General features: G+C 37.6%; 1 protein-coding gene across 3 annotated transcripts in view; it reads right to left on the reverse strand.

Annotated features, from left to right (window-relative positions):
• Positions 1–4,909: 4,909 nt before the first annotated feature.
• FMR1 (fragile X messenger ribonucleoprotein 1) overlaps positions 4,910–16,763 on the reverse strand; it is a 38,227-nt gene continuing 26,373 nt past the window's right edge. For all 3 annotated transcript variants that reach the window (XM_074392060.1, XM_074392061.1, XM_074392062.1), the window contains 5 exons: positions 14,444–14,530; positions 11,796–11,991; positions 10,077–10,259; positions 9,513–9,595; positions 4,910–7,080 (listed from right to left, as the gene is read on the reverse strand). In XM_074392060.1, the coding sequence (XP_074248161.1) occupies positions 6,919–7,080; positions 9,513–9,595; positions 10,077–10,259; positions 11,796–11,991; positions 14,444–14,530 (711 nt within the window). In that variant the 3' untranslated portion in view covers positions 4,910–6,918. The remainder of the gene's footprint in view (positions 7,081–9,512; positions 9,596–10,076; positions 10,260–11,795; positions 11,992–14,443; positions 14,531–16,763) is intronic.

The following is a 16,763-nucleotide window of genomic DNA, read 5'->3' on the forward strand; positions in this document are numbered from 1 at the left end:
GAAGCTTTCTCAGTACCTACTGCATAGGCAACCACTTATCCTTGCCGTTTGCTTGACTCTCTATTGGATGTACCATTTCCATTTCACATTTCTTTAGCTTGTCACACTCTGGCAATTTGAAATGTGAGATGTGCTGCTCTAATACCCAAAGAGGCCAAACAGACCGTAGATCACAGGCCTCCTTTTCTTTGTAGTGTCTGCAAGGCTAATAGATTTTTCTTATTATGCTAAGGAATGGCTCTTTGGGCTTTTTTTTTTTTTTTCTTCCTAATACAGCCCCCAAGATATGTACTTGAGTTGCCTAGCTCTGGTATCTATCCTCATTCAAGGGCCAGGCCACCTGTGGACACTTGTACTTAGATAAGATAGCATGCATTACAGTGAGGACAGTTTCCTTTGTGAGGGCCACTACCAAAATGTCATCAATATAATGGAATGGGCTTGCCCAACCCATTACTGATAAACTGCACTTATTTGCTGGAGAAGTGTGAAATTCCCACAACAAACCAGAAATTAATGTTCTGCCAGGTGAAAGTGAAATCTTTCTTCTCTTTCTGGAGAAATTTGGAGAACATTAGCAATATCTAGAGTAATTCTATCCGGTTGAAATATAATGTGAGCCACATATGTAATTTTAATTTATCTAGTGGTCATTATTAAAAGGGTAAAAAAGAGATATAGATACAATGAATTTTCATGGCATACTTTAGTTAACCCAAGAGATTTAAAATATTGATATTCAACAGGAAATATAAAAAAGAGACATTTTTCATTCTTCTTTCCAAACCAAGTCTTCAAAATCTCTTGCGTATTCTACACCTTTGGCATGTCTTAATTCAGACCAGCACATTTCAAGCACTCAACAGGCGTATATGGGTAGTGGCTGAAGAACTGGACTGCGTAGCTCTAGGACATATCACATTGCCAGTAATGGCTGCAATCAGTTCAGTCATCCATTGATTTATCAGGCACTGTGAGTGCCATGGTGGCCACTGTTAAAATCACAACGATGCAGAATGATCTGTAATCTGAGGCCAAGGACACTGGATTGGCTTATTGGCTTAATAGGCTTGGGGAATTGGAAGGTAGTGTAGCCTATCGTTCATTCAAGGCAATGGCAGTAAATCTGGTATGAGGGGAATGTTTTCTTTGTCATCTTTGGTATGTGCCAGCTTTAACTGCACAATCCTGAAAGGATTTAGAAGTGCAGGAGGTTCTGTAGACTCAGTAGGACTGATGTATGATATTCACCAAGACAGACTGCCATGCTTACATCCATTCAGATGCTTTGCTTTGCTGGGCTGAGGGAACTCAGCATGTCCATATCCATTGGGCAGTCTGACAAAGGGATGGTGAGTGAGCATGGTCTCATCAAAGCAGCCAACAGCGTCTGCAGTAATTGTGCTGAGTCTCTTGGTTCTAAGCAAAACCAATCCCAACTCCTGCCAGGGAAATTTATTGTGGACTTAATCAGGTCCAATAACAGCTCCTTGGGCTCCTGTGTTTGGTTAAGTGCAGGCCTGTTGAGTCCTTCCCCTACCTATGTTCTAGGCTCTGTGGGTTAGGACATAAAGTTAGCATCTCTTTGAAGAGGGCAGAGGCACTGGCCCTGGGACAAGTTTGCTTTCGGTTTAAATGGACTTAAATCTGGATTGAAGAGCTCCTCAGCAATCAGCCTAGAAAATCAATCTCTCAGATGACACATAGGCTTCTGGGGGTAGGGTATGTCACAGAGAGTCTTGCTTCAGCAGCGTTAAAATGTGGCTAACTGCTTAGCTTCCTCTAAACCCTTCTAAAAGGACGCAGGAGGCATTGGAGCTTTGCTGGCCAGGCAGTGGGGAAAGTTAACTGCCTCTATCTCCAAAGGGAACACTCCCATCCAAAACCTCCTTGCATCAGCTCTCCTTGCGGGGGCGGGGGGGGGGGAGGGTCCTTAATGCCTACTCTAATACCAGTGTTTCCTGCATCCTCCTCTCTGCAACCTCCTTAGAGTGATTCTACTTTTACTATCTACCTCCTTAGCTAGTCATCACTTTGTTCCAGACTAAGAGTCATAATGTACTGCCTGTGCAAGCCTAGGAAAAGCCTGGAGTGATGCTCTTCCCTTGACTTTTCATTTTTGCTGAGACATGTTATTCTTCCAGGGCTCCTTATCTCATTGCCCCACTTTGGGTGGCACATATCTCATCCTTCACACTTTGGCAGAAGGAGCAAAGTTAGGGATGTCTCCGTATAAGAAACCATCCACTTTTCCAGCAGCATTATCTGAATTAAGGTCATTTGCTTACAAGTTATGCCAGATGCCTAGGATTTCCATACAACCATCCAAAAATGCAAAGTTGTCTCAAAACAAAACAGCTTTAACCTAAGTAGAGTGGTTCCACTTTGCACTATCTCAGGAAGTCTCTTCTTGGTGATTATGTGAATCTGATTTCCTTGATCACCCAATTCAGGTCTATTTGCTCCCTCCCCATTGGTTAACCCAGCAAATTCATCCGGCAAGAGAATCCTGTGATAAAACCCAAGTGCTTGCCATTCAGCTTCACTAGTTTGTGGGTGTAGCCTCTTCATTATATAAGCAATTAAAGACTCAGGTCACTCTTATAACCATTGCTGGGAGTCCAATTCCCTGTTAGTGCTTTTGAGGCCCCACAGGATGTACCTCAATTCCTCCCAAAGGCCCCCGGGTGGCACACTGCACGACAAGTCTCAAATCTAAAAGTGTTGGCTGGGTGCGGTGGCTCAGGCCTGTAATACCAGCACTTTGGTAGGCCTAGGTGGGCGGATCACCTGAGGTCAGGAGATTGAGACCAGCCTGGCCAACATGGCAAAACTGCATCTCTACAAAAAAATAAAAAATTAGCCAGGCGTGGTGACACATGCCTGTAATGTGAGCTACTCAGGAGGCTGAGGCACAAGAATCGCTTGAACCAGGGAGACAGAGGTTGTAGTGAGCTGAGATTACGCCACTACACTCCAGCCTGGGTGACAAAAACCCCGTCTCCAAAAAAAAAAAAAATGTTTAGATTGCATCAACTATTCCAATGGCACTTAGGATTCTTTTCTCCCAACTTCTTTTTCCTTAAGTCTCACAAAGGCTGTCAGACTTGGAATACAAACGGATTAAACTGTCTCAATCTGCCTTACACAGTAGACTTCCCAGGACCTTTGTGGCACATAGACACAAATAAGCACACTAACACGTTTACTAGAGATTTTAGCTTGGCTAGGTTTCCCACCAACAGCCCCAGAAGGGATGCTGTCCATTCCTAGTATTGCTCAGTTGATCCCTTTTGCAGTTTCCAGAAACCCAGAGGTGGAGTATGTGGATTTTACTTCATGTTGGGCACCATTTTTGAGGTGATGGGTTATGGCAAACTGCACAAAGCCACATGGAAGAAAAATGTTTTAATGAGGGAAACCTGTCAGCAAAGGGTAAGAAAGAAACATGGATACTATTCTCTCATGGAAAGGCCAGAGCACTGCTGGCTGCACCCTGGGTCTGTACTCCAGGGGAAGGATATTTCTTCCCTGTGAGCTTGTTTTAACAAAGAGCAAGCCTCTCCCACTACAAGAAAATCCCTTAGCATAAAAAAAATGAATTTTCCCAGTTTCATTATGGTACACAGAAATTGAAAGAAAACTTTTTAAATGCCCCCCAGATAAACATACAGAGAAAAAAGAAATGCCCAAGATTTAAATTCTGGTACATTAAGCCTTATGAGCAATCAAGACTAGCACATGGTAATGGCTATTTCAGAATAACTGGTTATCAGAGGCATAGAGGTTCACAAGGCTGTTTATGGCTCAAAGGGGTCAGAACCATTATGCAGCCTCTAAAAGACACTGTATTCCGAGCCACCAGGAATTCTAAGACCATGATCATATGAGAGAAACGGCTCTGAGAGCCAAGTTGAGTGTTAAGCTGGCTGCCTCCAACAGACTGTTAATGTGCAATGCTGAAAGCAACTGTGAAACAGGGAAAATCCAAACAAGTTACTTGAGTATGGTTTCAGCCTACCCACCACTGATGCCCAGCTGGACAGAATGGGTAGCAAAGAACCCCAGAAAGGTATCAGAATGAAAAACTAGAAAAGTAGAAAATAAAGATTATTTTTCTAGGGGGGAAAAAAAAAAAAAAAACCAACTCATCCATGTAGACGAGACAGTCTAACATCACTTTGGATTCTAACACTGGGTAGAACACTGACACTATCCATTTGTACCTTTTAGGCAGTAGCAGAGTTCCTTGAAGTGATTACAATAGTCTATTCCCAGGCACATTGTACCTACAAACCTGTCATTCATTTTATTATTGAGATATTTAACTTGAATTGTTTTTTAACTCCACAGACACACTTTTTTTCCAAAGGGCAGGGTATGTTTATGTGTGCACAAAGAGGGGTATATGTTTAATATGGTTTAGTGGCATCTTACGTAATGATGTAATAAATGTGTTGAAATTTTATGTCTGAGAATATGGAGAATTATTTTCAAGTGTCTTTGTTTTTGCCTTTTAAGGGCTCATAAAAGATCAGCTGCAACACACATTTGCTTTGCATAACTTTCCCCCCACATATCATTACTTTTTGTCACATGTAGAAATTTAAAACCAGGAGCAAACATCTGTCAGACTAATTTTTTGCTTTTTCATAAGTGCAACTTTTTAATAAAAATTTACATCTAGATAAACAATCTTCAGATTTTTGAAACTTTAATAAGATTTTAAAAACATCATGACTTTGAACTGAAAAACATACACGTTTAGCACACAAATATTTTAATATGAATCAACTCCAACTCCATTTGAAAACATGTGAATCAAAGTACAGTTTTAGAAGTTAGTAATTCACATTTAAGCAAGTTAGCGCCTTGCTGAATTCAGCCTTTGTAAAAAAGAGACTTAGTGCATATTGTAATGGTACGCTGTTGTTTTGTACCATTTGGTTGAGTTTTTCACTTTATTAAACAAGTTCTTGAAAGTTGGTAGATAAAGGCTAACTTCCTATGACGTGAAATTTCCAATGGTAACAGTTACATTTTGTAACAGAACACTTTCTATAGATTTCTTTTCCTAGCTTAAAATTTTAAAAGCAATCATTTGTAAGGATTGCATCAACATCAATTTAGCAGAGGAAGATCAAACTTTATTGAAACTGCTTGCATACAAAATATATTGCACTATAACCAAACAAATGTCAACATAAAATCCAATCTGTTGTCGCTAATATGTACAGAGAATATTGCCCAAGAGCAGTTACATTACAAGGTCATTCTACCTTGGTTAATTATCTACAGTATTTTAAAACCAAACAGCTTACAGATGATGTGTGCAAGGTATCAATTTCTGTTTTCAAATACTACACATTCCCAGAATAAATAACTAGAAATCAACATTAATGTTTGGCAATACTTTTTAAAAGACTTTTTAATATTTGTGAAATCATGTGCAGTTTGTTGCCATTTTTATATGCTTGTTTGTATGCAAGGAAAAGTAACTGTAAAATGAAAATTCAAAGAAACAAACTCACAAAATACATCAGAGGCAGAACTTCAGTTTTCACGGCTCTGTACAGATTCAGTGGTACCCCTACTCGGAGTTACTTTTTAAGAAAAATATAACATCTTAGAGTGAAGGTCCTTCACATATTTTTCCTCAATAAATTTCATTAAAAAAAAAAAGACTCCAAAAACAAAACAAACCCCCAACACATCAAAAAACAAAAGAAAAAAAACATATTACTTGTTAACCGATTCTAGTCTTTTCCAATTCTGCTTATACATTAGACCTTATATTTCAAAAAGTTTACAAAACATTTAACCTGCTGCCAATGTTTCTTAGACAAAGTATCTCCTGTACTTCACAGAATTATTATGCATACATGGAAATGACCTTCCTATCTCTCCAAAATAAGTTTGAAATTAAAATATGGAAAACTTCACAAAACTTGGGGCAGACAAAATTAAAAAAAAGCTCTAAGTTAAAATTGGTCATCAGGCCAAAGAGCAGGCATACCCTACTAACTTTCGACCAGGAAGATTGGTTCCTAGCTGAAAACATTTTAGCCTCTCTCAAATGAAAAGATAGTTATTTCTTCTCCTGTCTATACAGAAAAATTACACATCTCTCTCAAAAACACTATTTATCAAACTTCAGTGCAACAAAACAAAAACAAAAACAAGTCCTATTCTTTATACTGCCTAACCTGATGTTTATGTAAGGAAAAAAAATATGGAAAGCATGCATTCTTCTATAAAGTACTAATGTTTGACAGGGTTTGCTACATCTTTAACATTTAGTGTTTCCAACTTATCTTCCCTGAACTCTGCATCCAAATATAATATTCCTACCTGCCAAGATATAAAAAAGGCACAGATCATACAACTTTTTTTGCTAATGAAAATGACAAATGTCACATCACACACATATCAGGGTCCACTAAAATACTGGAAAAGTGGACCAAAACATAAAGTGACACAGGACATGAAATGACATAGCATTTCATGAAGACTTCTATACAAGATTGAAAACAGAAGTCTAATATGATTACCATAAACGCTATATATTAAGAAAAACTGAGAATGTACTGGTGAATTATCACCCAATGCAGGAAAATGGTCCAAATTAACAAAGAATATCACTGCTCAGTACTTTAGAAAATAAAAATTAATCTGCCCTGAAGTGCTAAGTAGATTTAAAAGCAATGTTTTAAATTTTAAGGTATCTTTTTGTGCAAATCTGAAAATTGTTGCTTATGGCCAATACCCAAAAAATAAAAAAATTATCAGCAGAATTTGTGTTAATTTCATGCCCTGTGCCATCTTGCCTACTATTCGTCTTTGGCCTAACAAAGTTTTCTAATATGGAATAAGAATTACGGAAATGGTACAGGAAATATAACTTCAGAATTATGCAGTTTAGGGTACTCCATTCACAAGTGGTTGCTGGCCGTCCATGCTGTCTGGCTTTTCCTTCTTCTGGTTACGATCTTTACCCGTGCGCAGCCGATTACCTTCACTGGAGGTATTCTGTAATGTTTTAGTGTGGACACTCCTTTCATTATTGCAGTCAACTCTGATCTAAAACAAGTTATAGTTGTTATATATACAGACCATATCCTACTGTAATCTGTAATTGGCCTGAGAAGAAATTTAAACCTGAAGCGCAAATTCCACATGTTAAAAAGAGAAATGGAGATGAGAATAGAAGAAGGGCAAGAAATTAATGTAAGGTAGGATTCTTTATTTAGTTTAGGATTTTAAAACACTCTTCTTCTTTAACTGGAAGACACTGGTCATCCCACTGCATCCAAAGTTAGAGAAAAACTCACAATCCTATCATGTCGTCTTCTAAGTAGAATAAAACAGTGAGAAACAAACAGGTAATGAATTACTATTACTGACTACCAGAAGACATATATGCTTCTAACACTAAAGTTAAAATGAGTTATTCTCCAAAGATTGTGAAACTTAGGAAGAGAGAAAAAAAGTGTTTTCTTATCCTAGCATTACCACTCAACTCACTAACTAGACTTCAGTTTACAGCTTTCTACCTATCACAGGTGTGATTAACTTTCTCTATACTTGATCATACAGTAGGAAAACACAAGCTTTGGTTTCTGCTGGCTTGTATTTCAAATACCTAAGAAAATTCGGATGATACTACAATGTGAACTCTGTCTGAATGAAGAATGTAACAGCATAAAGAAAACTGAATATAATAATTTGTGGAAGGACTGAGATCCTAGGAGAGTAAAAGATTAATGTAATTTTAAAAACAGTGTTTTAAGAGTTATAAAATATTTTAAGTCAATGCTGAACACAACATTGCTAATTCCAGAGGTACAAACGAAGGTTAACAGTGACAAACGGACCTAAAACAACTACATATGCCGATCTACAGCAAGCACAAATGCTAAAAACATCCCCAAATGGTTATAATTTCGAAATATCTTTAAGTAGTGGGTATGGGCATGTGTCTTAAATGCCTGGTTTCCAAGGATTCAGTACTTTGATTTGTATCTATTTTCATACCTAATAGCGGTAACACCTTTTTTTATTCAGTATTCCATTTCATTTATAAATATAAATGTGCATCCTTTTAACCAATACAGTTAGACTGCCAAGTTCATCAAACATGTCAGTTTAAGTGGAAAGTTACAAAACTGGTACATAAATATCTTACAGCTTTGTAAAGGACAGGTACCTACACTAATCTGCCAATCCATCTAGGTCCAAGGGATTTCTATGCTGGCCCTTAAGAACTTACCAATAGGCTGGGCATGGTGGCTCATGCCTGTAATCCCAGTACTTTGGGAGGCTGAGGCGGGTGGATCATGAGGTCAAGAGTTTGAGACCAGCCTGGCCAACATGGTGACACCCTGTCTCTACTAACTAAAAATACAAATATTAGCTGGGCTTGGTGGCGCATGCCTGTAATCCCAGCTACTCGGGAGGCTGAGGCAGGAGAATCACTTGAACCTGGGAGACGGAGATTGCAGTGAGCCGAGATCCTGCCACTGCACTTTGGCCTGACAACACAGCGAGACTTTGTCTCAAAAAAAAAAAAAAAAAAAAAAAAAAGAACCCACCAATAGTTAACACTAACTTTGAGCTGCTAGGAATTCCAAGAAATATTCCATCTTAAACATTTTGTCTTAAAAAGTGTCCCTCACTAATCTTGGGTGATGGTCCCAAATGAATCCCTAATCAGAAGGAACCCTAACTCCTTAAGAATTAAAACTTACAGAAAAAGTAGAAGACAACATACATTTGGAGAATCAGACACTAAAAAATGTGAATATCATTTGGCCATATGCTAGCTATGCGACTGTGGGAAAAGGACTGAAGCTTCAGTGCACTCACCTATGAAGTGGAATAATAAAACTACTTACCTCAGTGGATTAGTGTAGGATTAAATGAGATAAAACATACACAAAGCACTTAGCAGAGGTGCCTAGATGTGCCCAGGGAATAATTTTAAAATTACTTAACAATTGGTTTACTATGGGTGACAGTCAATTGAGTAGGGATCCTCAGTGTAGGTCCTGGCTGTAAATAAACAGATGACTGACTAAGCAAGCTCTGTCTGTCATGATTATTAGTTGTAAGAGAGACATCTTCTTTTCCTTATTTTTTACATAAAGAGAATACCCTATCCCTGTTAACTCGGAGGAGCAAAGACACACAGGGCTTACTGAGGTCTCTAAGTACATTCCAGGATGTTCTTCGTCTGGGGGATTGCAGGACTACCAATGTGGTATTAAAATCATAGTGTGGCTGTCAAGGTCTTTACAAATACTCAGACTGCATATTATCTAGATAAATCCTCTTATTTGTATATTTGTTACAAAGGACTAAGATTGACCACAATTGTAATACTGAAGGTAAAATATTTCACATAAACCAAATTTGCAATCTTTAAATATGTTTTTAATAAAGTAAAAGAAACTCATACATCTCAAATTACCATATTCAAACAATTTAGATGAAAAGAGGCAGACAGGTTTTACCTGAAGGGATCCATCCGCTGTTCTTCCTTTAGCCTCTCTTGGATTACGTGGACGATTATCTGTTCGGGAGTGATCGTCGTTTCCTATGAAAATATTTTCAAAAGTTCAACAGTTACTGATTCTGAAATGCTTACTGGAAGTTCTTATTCTCACATCCTTTATCTAAACCACCCATAGAATCTGAAATGTAATCAATAGTCCAGTGATTACAGTTACATAATGGTTAATAATCCAGCCTGCTGCAAAGCAACAGAAAATATTTCACAGGTATTATAATTCTACATCTACAGGTCAATGTGAGTTAATGAAAAGATGCTGTTTAGACTTACAAAGATGCTCAATTAGTTATCAACATTTATTCATTTATCTATATGAACCATAAGGAAGGCTGCCTAATATTCTTTCTTTCTACAAAAGTGAAGACTGGTCCTTTCTTATGGTGATCAGCACAAAACGAGAGAGATGGGATCTTGATAATACTTAATTGCATCAACAGAATCTTTTATGGAACTTCAAGACAGCTGTTACAATTCACCTTGATTTCTTAATGATGAAGATCTCTACCTTTGAAGCCTCCTCCACGTCCTCTTCCTCCTTGTCCTCTTCCTCCCCCTCCACGCCGCCGTCCGTCTCCTCTGCGCAGGAAGCTCTCCCTCTCTTCCTCTGTTGGAGCTAATGACCAATCACTGAGTTCGTCTCTGTGGTCAGATTCTGTTTCAGAAGCATTTGATGCTTCAGAATTAGTTCCTATCGAGAGTTAAAAGTTATATACCATTGTCTGACTTAAAAAAAAAAAAAAGAGGTTAACAGAAGCTTCCAGAGATGTTTCAGGGGTAATCCAATACTCTTCCCAATTTATAAGCCCACAAAGACTATTATCACCTTCCATTTTGTAAAACATATAATCCTAAAACTCGAAATGAAGGGCTTTGCAATATTTGAGGTAATTTTGGTTATTAACATCTCACTCTCATTTTTAAAAAGGTATTTTATTAGCCACCTAAGTTCAAACCTTACTGAGCCACACCATTAAACAGCTGTGTTCCTTTAAACATCTATGCTCTCTGGAGGAAAAATTATCTACAACAGTTAAGTGTGATACCTTGATAAACAAAACCTCTATAAAGAGAGCTCCTTTTAGCAAGATTTGGCCCAGGACAGAGGGGAATGTATATATTTTGGTCATTTCTGAGAGGGTGGCAAAGGAGGCCACAGTGGCAACCGCATCAGGGAAGGATCTCTTGTAAGGTAAGGGGTTGGATCTAGCCGAAGGTGGATATGCTTGCCTGATGTTTGGTCCACAACCTGCCCTCCCACTCCCATTGCAATAATTGATCGTTAATAAAGAATTACTGTAATAAACTCATTATGTCTGAAGGGGTTAATGACTTAAGAGGACAGGAGTGGAGAAAAAGAGCTCCACGGTGAGGCAGAAATTCATGAGTAAAAAGAACAGACTGTTGGGAGAGGGGTTAGGGGTTAGGTTCAAGGTTGGCCTTAGGAGTAGGTATCTCTCCCCAACTCCAGAATATCAACTCTACTACCTCTCTCTCTTCCTCTGTTGGAGCTAATGACCAATTATAGCTTCACCATTATAGCTTCATTCCTGTGGATCTTGAAGTCTTTTCCATCTTAAAGAGTTCCTTTTTGAAATGCAAATATGCGTGAGATGGATTACATCTTATACCATCATTAGCAAGTTACAAAGTAGATACACAGTTGAGCAAGAAAGACAGTAGGCACTGGCAGGTGGGGACCAGGTTTACTGAAAGGTACTGGGAGAGAAGAAAGAAGCACGGACAGAAAAGCTGGGAAGGCAAAGAGAAACTTCGCCTACTTCTTGACTGTGCCTAGGGCTGACTTTGGCCATGCCACTCAAAATCACCTTATCAGCCACAAGACGCAGACCCCTGATTTACACAGTCCATCCAGCAAGTATGACCAGCACATACCTGACAAAAAAATGAGCCACAGTACACAAATGAAAAAAGTTTTGGCTATACAGTTATAAAATCAGGAGAGGCCTTAAGAAAGTCATCAACACACAAGGGCTTTGCAGATTAACCCCCAATCAGAACATGAACAGAACTTGCACCTACCCTGTGAACTCTAAGTGTTTATTATCCGGTTTTTACTCTGTCTCTTGTAACACAATTTAACCCACTGTGAATTGGAAAGCATGTAGTGACAAATTGTTATAAAGGGGTTCTAATGAATATTAGAGATTAGCAGCTATAAGTCTAGGAACAGATAAAGTTACTGAGTAAAATGCTTAGTTTGTACCTGAAGTATATCCAGGACCGCGTCTGCCGTGCCCCCTATTTCTGTAAGGTCTACTACCTCGACCCATTCCTTGACCATCATCAGTCACATAGCCTTTTTCCTTATCTGTACGATTTGGTGGTGGTCTAGAACTAGCTCCAATCTGTCGCAACTGCTCATCAATTTGTAATCTCTCCAAACGCAACTGGTCTACTTCCTATTTAAAATATACAAGATAACAGTAAAAATAATTTGACATTTTACTTAATAAAACCTTTCTCCTTTTCATCAAATAAAAATATATTGGAAATATTTCAATTTCAGCTCTAAATTTACAGTAAATACTGTTACATAGAATTATCAGGAAACTGAATGATCTCCTTAAAAAGAAAATTACTACAGATAACAGATTACTGATGTCCAGAATTAAAGATATAACAAAAACACTCAGCATTAAAATTATACTGAATAAAATTTAAAGCTGTCTAATTTGGCACTATTATCCAATTATTCTACTGCTAAGGCACAGATACGCTCTTTTGGGGACTTCTTCATGCTAGGATATTAAACAATGCTAAAATGTATGAATACAGATAAATAACATTGAAGGTTCAACCAGCTAACCTTAAAAATCACACATTGTAAATAATCTTAATTAAAGTAGATTTATCAGTTAATATCTAAATTTACAAAGCATTGAGTCTGGGCCATCTTTTGTTTTAAAAGAACATATACTATGGTTAAGGAACAATTATTTTTCATGAACTGAAAATGCTGACTGTTCCTTATGAAGGGAAAACAAAACTATTTAATAGCTGACCAGACAGCTAGGTCTCATATCATGCCTTGAAAACTTCTTAAAGACTGCAATTCTGCTACAAGCACGAGACACAGTATACATTCAGTTGACAGAAATATACACCTGGGGTCCACTGACAGACCCTTACACACAGTGCTTCCAGTATGTTGGGTTCTGTTAAATCCAGGTGAAACCTCACTTCTAACCACTGTCCTTCCAATCCACTCAGAAACATCTTGTTTACTGGCTACAGGGAATCAGACACATAACTATAGTAGCAGTAGGTGTCTCAGTCGAGCACAGGTTATCATAGAGACTGTCTATATAAACAGTCAATGGAGAAGTCCCTGTAAAACTAAGTTTCTAAAATCTTGATTGTGGCAGCTTCTGGAAAAGAAAGGTCAGGTAAGGATTTGGTGAGTTTCACCTGCACTCTGCCATCATTAGCAAGTTACACAGTTACACCAGAATCTGTTTTACATAGAATTTGAGCAAAGGAGAGACTGCAGCTGAGTGACTTCCTCCAAAGGTATAGTAATAGCTCATGGAATGGGGATATCTTGCAAAACAGAACAGTAGTCCAGGTTATCCCACTTGGGCAAAGCAGTCACCTTTTGGTGAGAGATGCCAGGCCCAAACAAGGGAAGTACTGGTGATGTAAAGAATGGCAACAGGGCAGCTGCTGATAACCAAAGAAGATATTCTTGAGAATAAATCAAAGGATCTAAGAAAGAACATTAGTCAAAATAAAAAGGGATTTGATACAATGCAAACCTAACTCTCCAGGTTTTCAAAATGATTTAAGCTAAGAATATGAAGAAACACTAAAGATTACACATAAACATACTGCAAAAAAAAAAAAAAAAAATCAAAGAGGTATTCCCAACCAATGTAAACCTTGCTGGATGAAACCTTCCCTCTTTTAATTAACTGGCCACCATAAGAATGAATGACATGTCCAGTATCACACTTTTTCTTCCTTTCATTCTATTTATACACAAGCAGAAATCACTTTTTCTTTCTTTCAAGAAATCAGCAAAAACATTCCTAATGCCATAAATAAGAGTTGATTGCTTTCAAGGACATTTAATACCAGCTACATTATCATTTTGATATGTATGGATACAAATAAAACATTATAAAAATGAAGTAGATCAGTTTCCATTTCATTAAATTATAGAACATTTTGGCCAAAAGGAATTTCAAGAAGCATCTAGTGTAGGGAAGTCACTTGCCTAAAGTCACACAGCTAGTTCATTGGCTGAAGACTTATAAGCCAATTGCTGGATTGCCAATCCAGTGCTTCCTCAACTACACCCTGTAGACTCCTGGATCCTATCTTCCAGTTTGAAATTTAAAGGAGGCATAACTGCCTAACTCTAAAATGACTATTTATGAGAAAACACAAATAGTTTGTATTTTGAAGAACAGCAAAGAGAAAAATAGAGAGGGTAAACATTTAAACAAAGGACTTCATGAAATGCTTAGATTTCCTTGATAAATGACACAAAAGGAATAATAAAGGCAAGAGTTACAGACACAAATTTTGGCCTGGAAAAACCAAAATGCTAGAAAGGATCAAATCGGTTAAAAGATTATGTACAGGACTACCTAAATGGAGTGTAAGGGTTTAAGAGAAGAATAGGGGGAAGTATAAAATTTTACTGAGAACTGCTATATTGGTCCTTAAATTTGTAATGACTTCCATTTTTAGAAAAATTATAAGCTAAACAACATATTTTCTCTATTATCTTTGACAAGTCAGTGTTTTACACAGGCTAGAATGAATTCTAACTGCTAAAAGATCTATTATAAAGTTTGTATATTTTAGTACAAAAGGATTAGATGTTAAAGTTCTTTCTGTTCTCACCTTTAAATAGTTCAGGTGATAATCCAAAAGAACAGTGGCATTAGCAATGCTGTCTTTTGTTCCCACAAAAACAAATGGTACCATACCCTGAAAAAGAAATTGCAATGATGATCCTAAAAATTAATGATAGATTAAATCTGAAAAATGTAAATAATGACTAATTCCCTAGCACAGGATCTGATGAACAGTAGGTATACAAATGTTTGCTGAAAATATAAATCAACATATGAAAACAAAAGTAGTTGATATACTACTTTACACATCTACTGTGAATAAGAACAGATCAATAGCAACCTCTTAAATGTATCAGATTATTATATTTTGAAGATTAGTATTCAGTAACAGCAAAATAAAATGTATAATTCAAAACTATAGCAGCTTGATGTATAGACAAAATGAACAGTGTAAGATGCTCTAATTCATTTACTAAACATTTTATCATGATCAGTCTTTTTTTTTTTCTTTTCAGATAGGGTCTTACTGTGTCATCCAGGCTGGAGTGCAGCGGCACAACAACGGTTCCCTGCAGCCTTGACCTCCCCAGGCCCTAGGTGTTCCTCCCAACTCAGCCTCCTGAATAGCTGGGACTACAGATGCATGCCACCATACCCTGCTAATTTTTGTACTTTTTGCAGAGACAGGGTTTCGCCACATTGCCCAGGCTGGTCTTGAACTCCTGGGCTCAGCTGATCTGCCCGCCTTAGCCTCCCAAAGTGCTGGGATTACAGGCGTGAGCCACCACACTTGGCCAATCAAATTCTTTAAAAAAAAAATCAAAATGAAATACCAGGGGTACAAAAGTTAAAAAGTAAATCATGTTTTGCTAACCAAGTAAATAGAGTACATATAAAATACAAAAAAAAAAAAAAAAAAAAAAGTTAGGATAAAAATGCACCAAGTAATCTGCTAGACAAAAAAATAGGTACACTGACAAGCATAAGGTTTAGCAAGCCCATACACATTTCAATAATATACTCTGACAATTTTAAAAGGCCAAATCACAAGGGAAGTTTGAACTTCTCTTTATGGATACTTTTTAAAAGGCATATGTATATATTATGAGACAAAAAAACTACCTCTTGTCACAAGTTATAGGGAAACCTAAACATAATTGTGCAAACTAATAACTGGCAATTATGACAGACATTCAAAGTTGACAACAGTTCAATATTTTGCTGCTGAATAAATATAATGGTTACTGATATTAATAAGTGACTAATGAAAAGCATATTGTAGCTCTGATGTGGATTATAATTTTCTAGGCAAAAATAAAAGGTATGAGAAGCCAAGAAACTGTCCTTTAAACAAAATATCACTCTTTCATAAAGAGCAGGCATCTAGTAGGTGTTACTACTGCTGGGCTGCTCTTGCTTGCTTGCATTCAGTATACAGCATCTTATAGGCACGTGGGGGCTGGAATAGGTTTTTTCTCTCCTCATGAAATGTGGATATCAGTGGAGAACAAAACTGAACAATTAGGAAATACTGCTTGCAAACTGACCTTCATTCAGTAGTCAAAGAACTGACTTTGAGTAGCAACGACCACCTGAAGAACCGGTGTCGTTGAAAATCCATGGGCTTCATATGGATTTTTTTTGCATCAAATATATGAATTATGGAAATAATATCAGCCTATGAATCAGATTTTTTTTCCCAAAAACATTATTTTTGGGTGTTGGGCTTTTCCCCAACAAGCTTTATTTGTCACAAAGCGTTTAACCATATTATTTTCCAAAATGCCATGTGATGGAATGAATGCTACACCCTTCCCTCTGGGTCAAACATCACCAAAATAAGCTTTAAAATCCTATGCAACAGATTTAGTTAGATTAACTTTGGAGCAAATTATTTACAAGTATCTTTTCCTGCAACAATCTAAACTGTTGGAGTACCCCAAGGACCACTCTAATTTAAGCACTTCACTAGTAGACCTGAATAGTAAATTAAAATGAAGAAAGGCAAGAATGGAATGGTGGCCTTCAGTACAGATACCAGAAAAAGCTTACTCCTTGTTCTGGAATAAGAACTGGGCTGCCCAGCAATGAGGCATATCCAATCCACTTGGCGTTACAGTCCTCTTGGTAAAATGGCAACTTTGCTTTTAATCCATGAGTCTAAAACATCTTTTCCATAAATAGTTCTCACGGGCTCTCCCTGCCCTCAAGGAACTTACAATGTGGTTGAGGAGATCAACAAGTAAACATCTATGTTTAAGCACTATGCTAGGGGTGAGCACATTGCAAAAGAGAAGGGGAAGGCCCGTGAACCAGTCAGGAAGGTAGGGATCTTTGGCAAGTACACAACGAAAGCTTTATAAGGA

This window comes from Saimiri boliviensis, chromosome X (genome assembly GCF_048565385.1).
Source record: "Saimiri boliviensis isolate mSaiBol1 chromosome X, mSaiBol1.pri, whole genome shotgun sequence".
Taxonomy (NCBI): Eukaryota; Metazoa; Chordata; class Mammalia; order Primates; family Cebidae; genus Saimiri; species Saimiri boliviensis.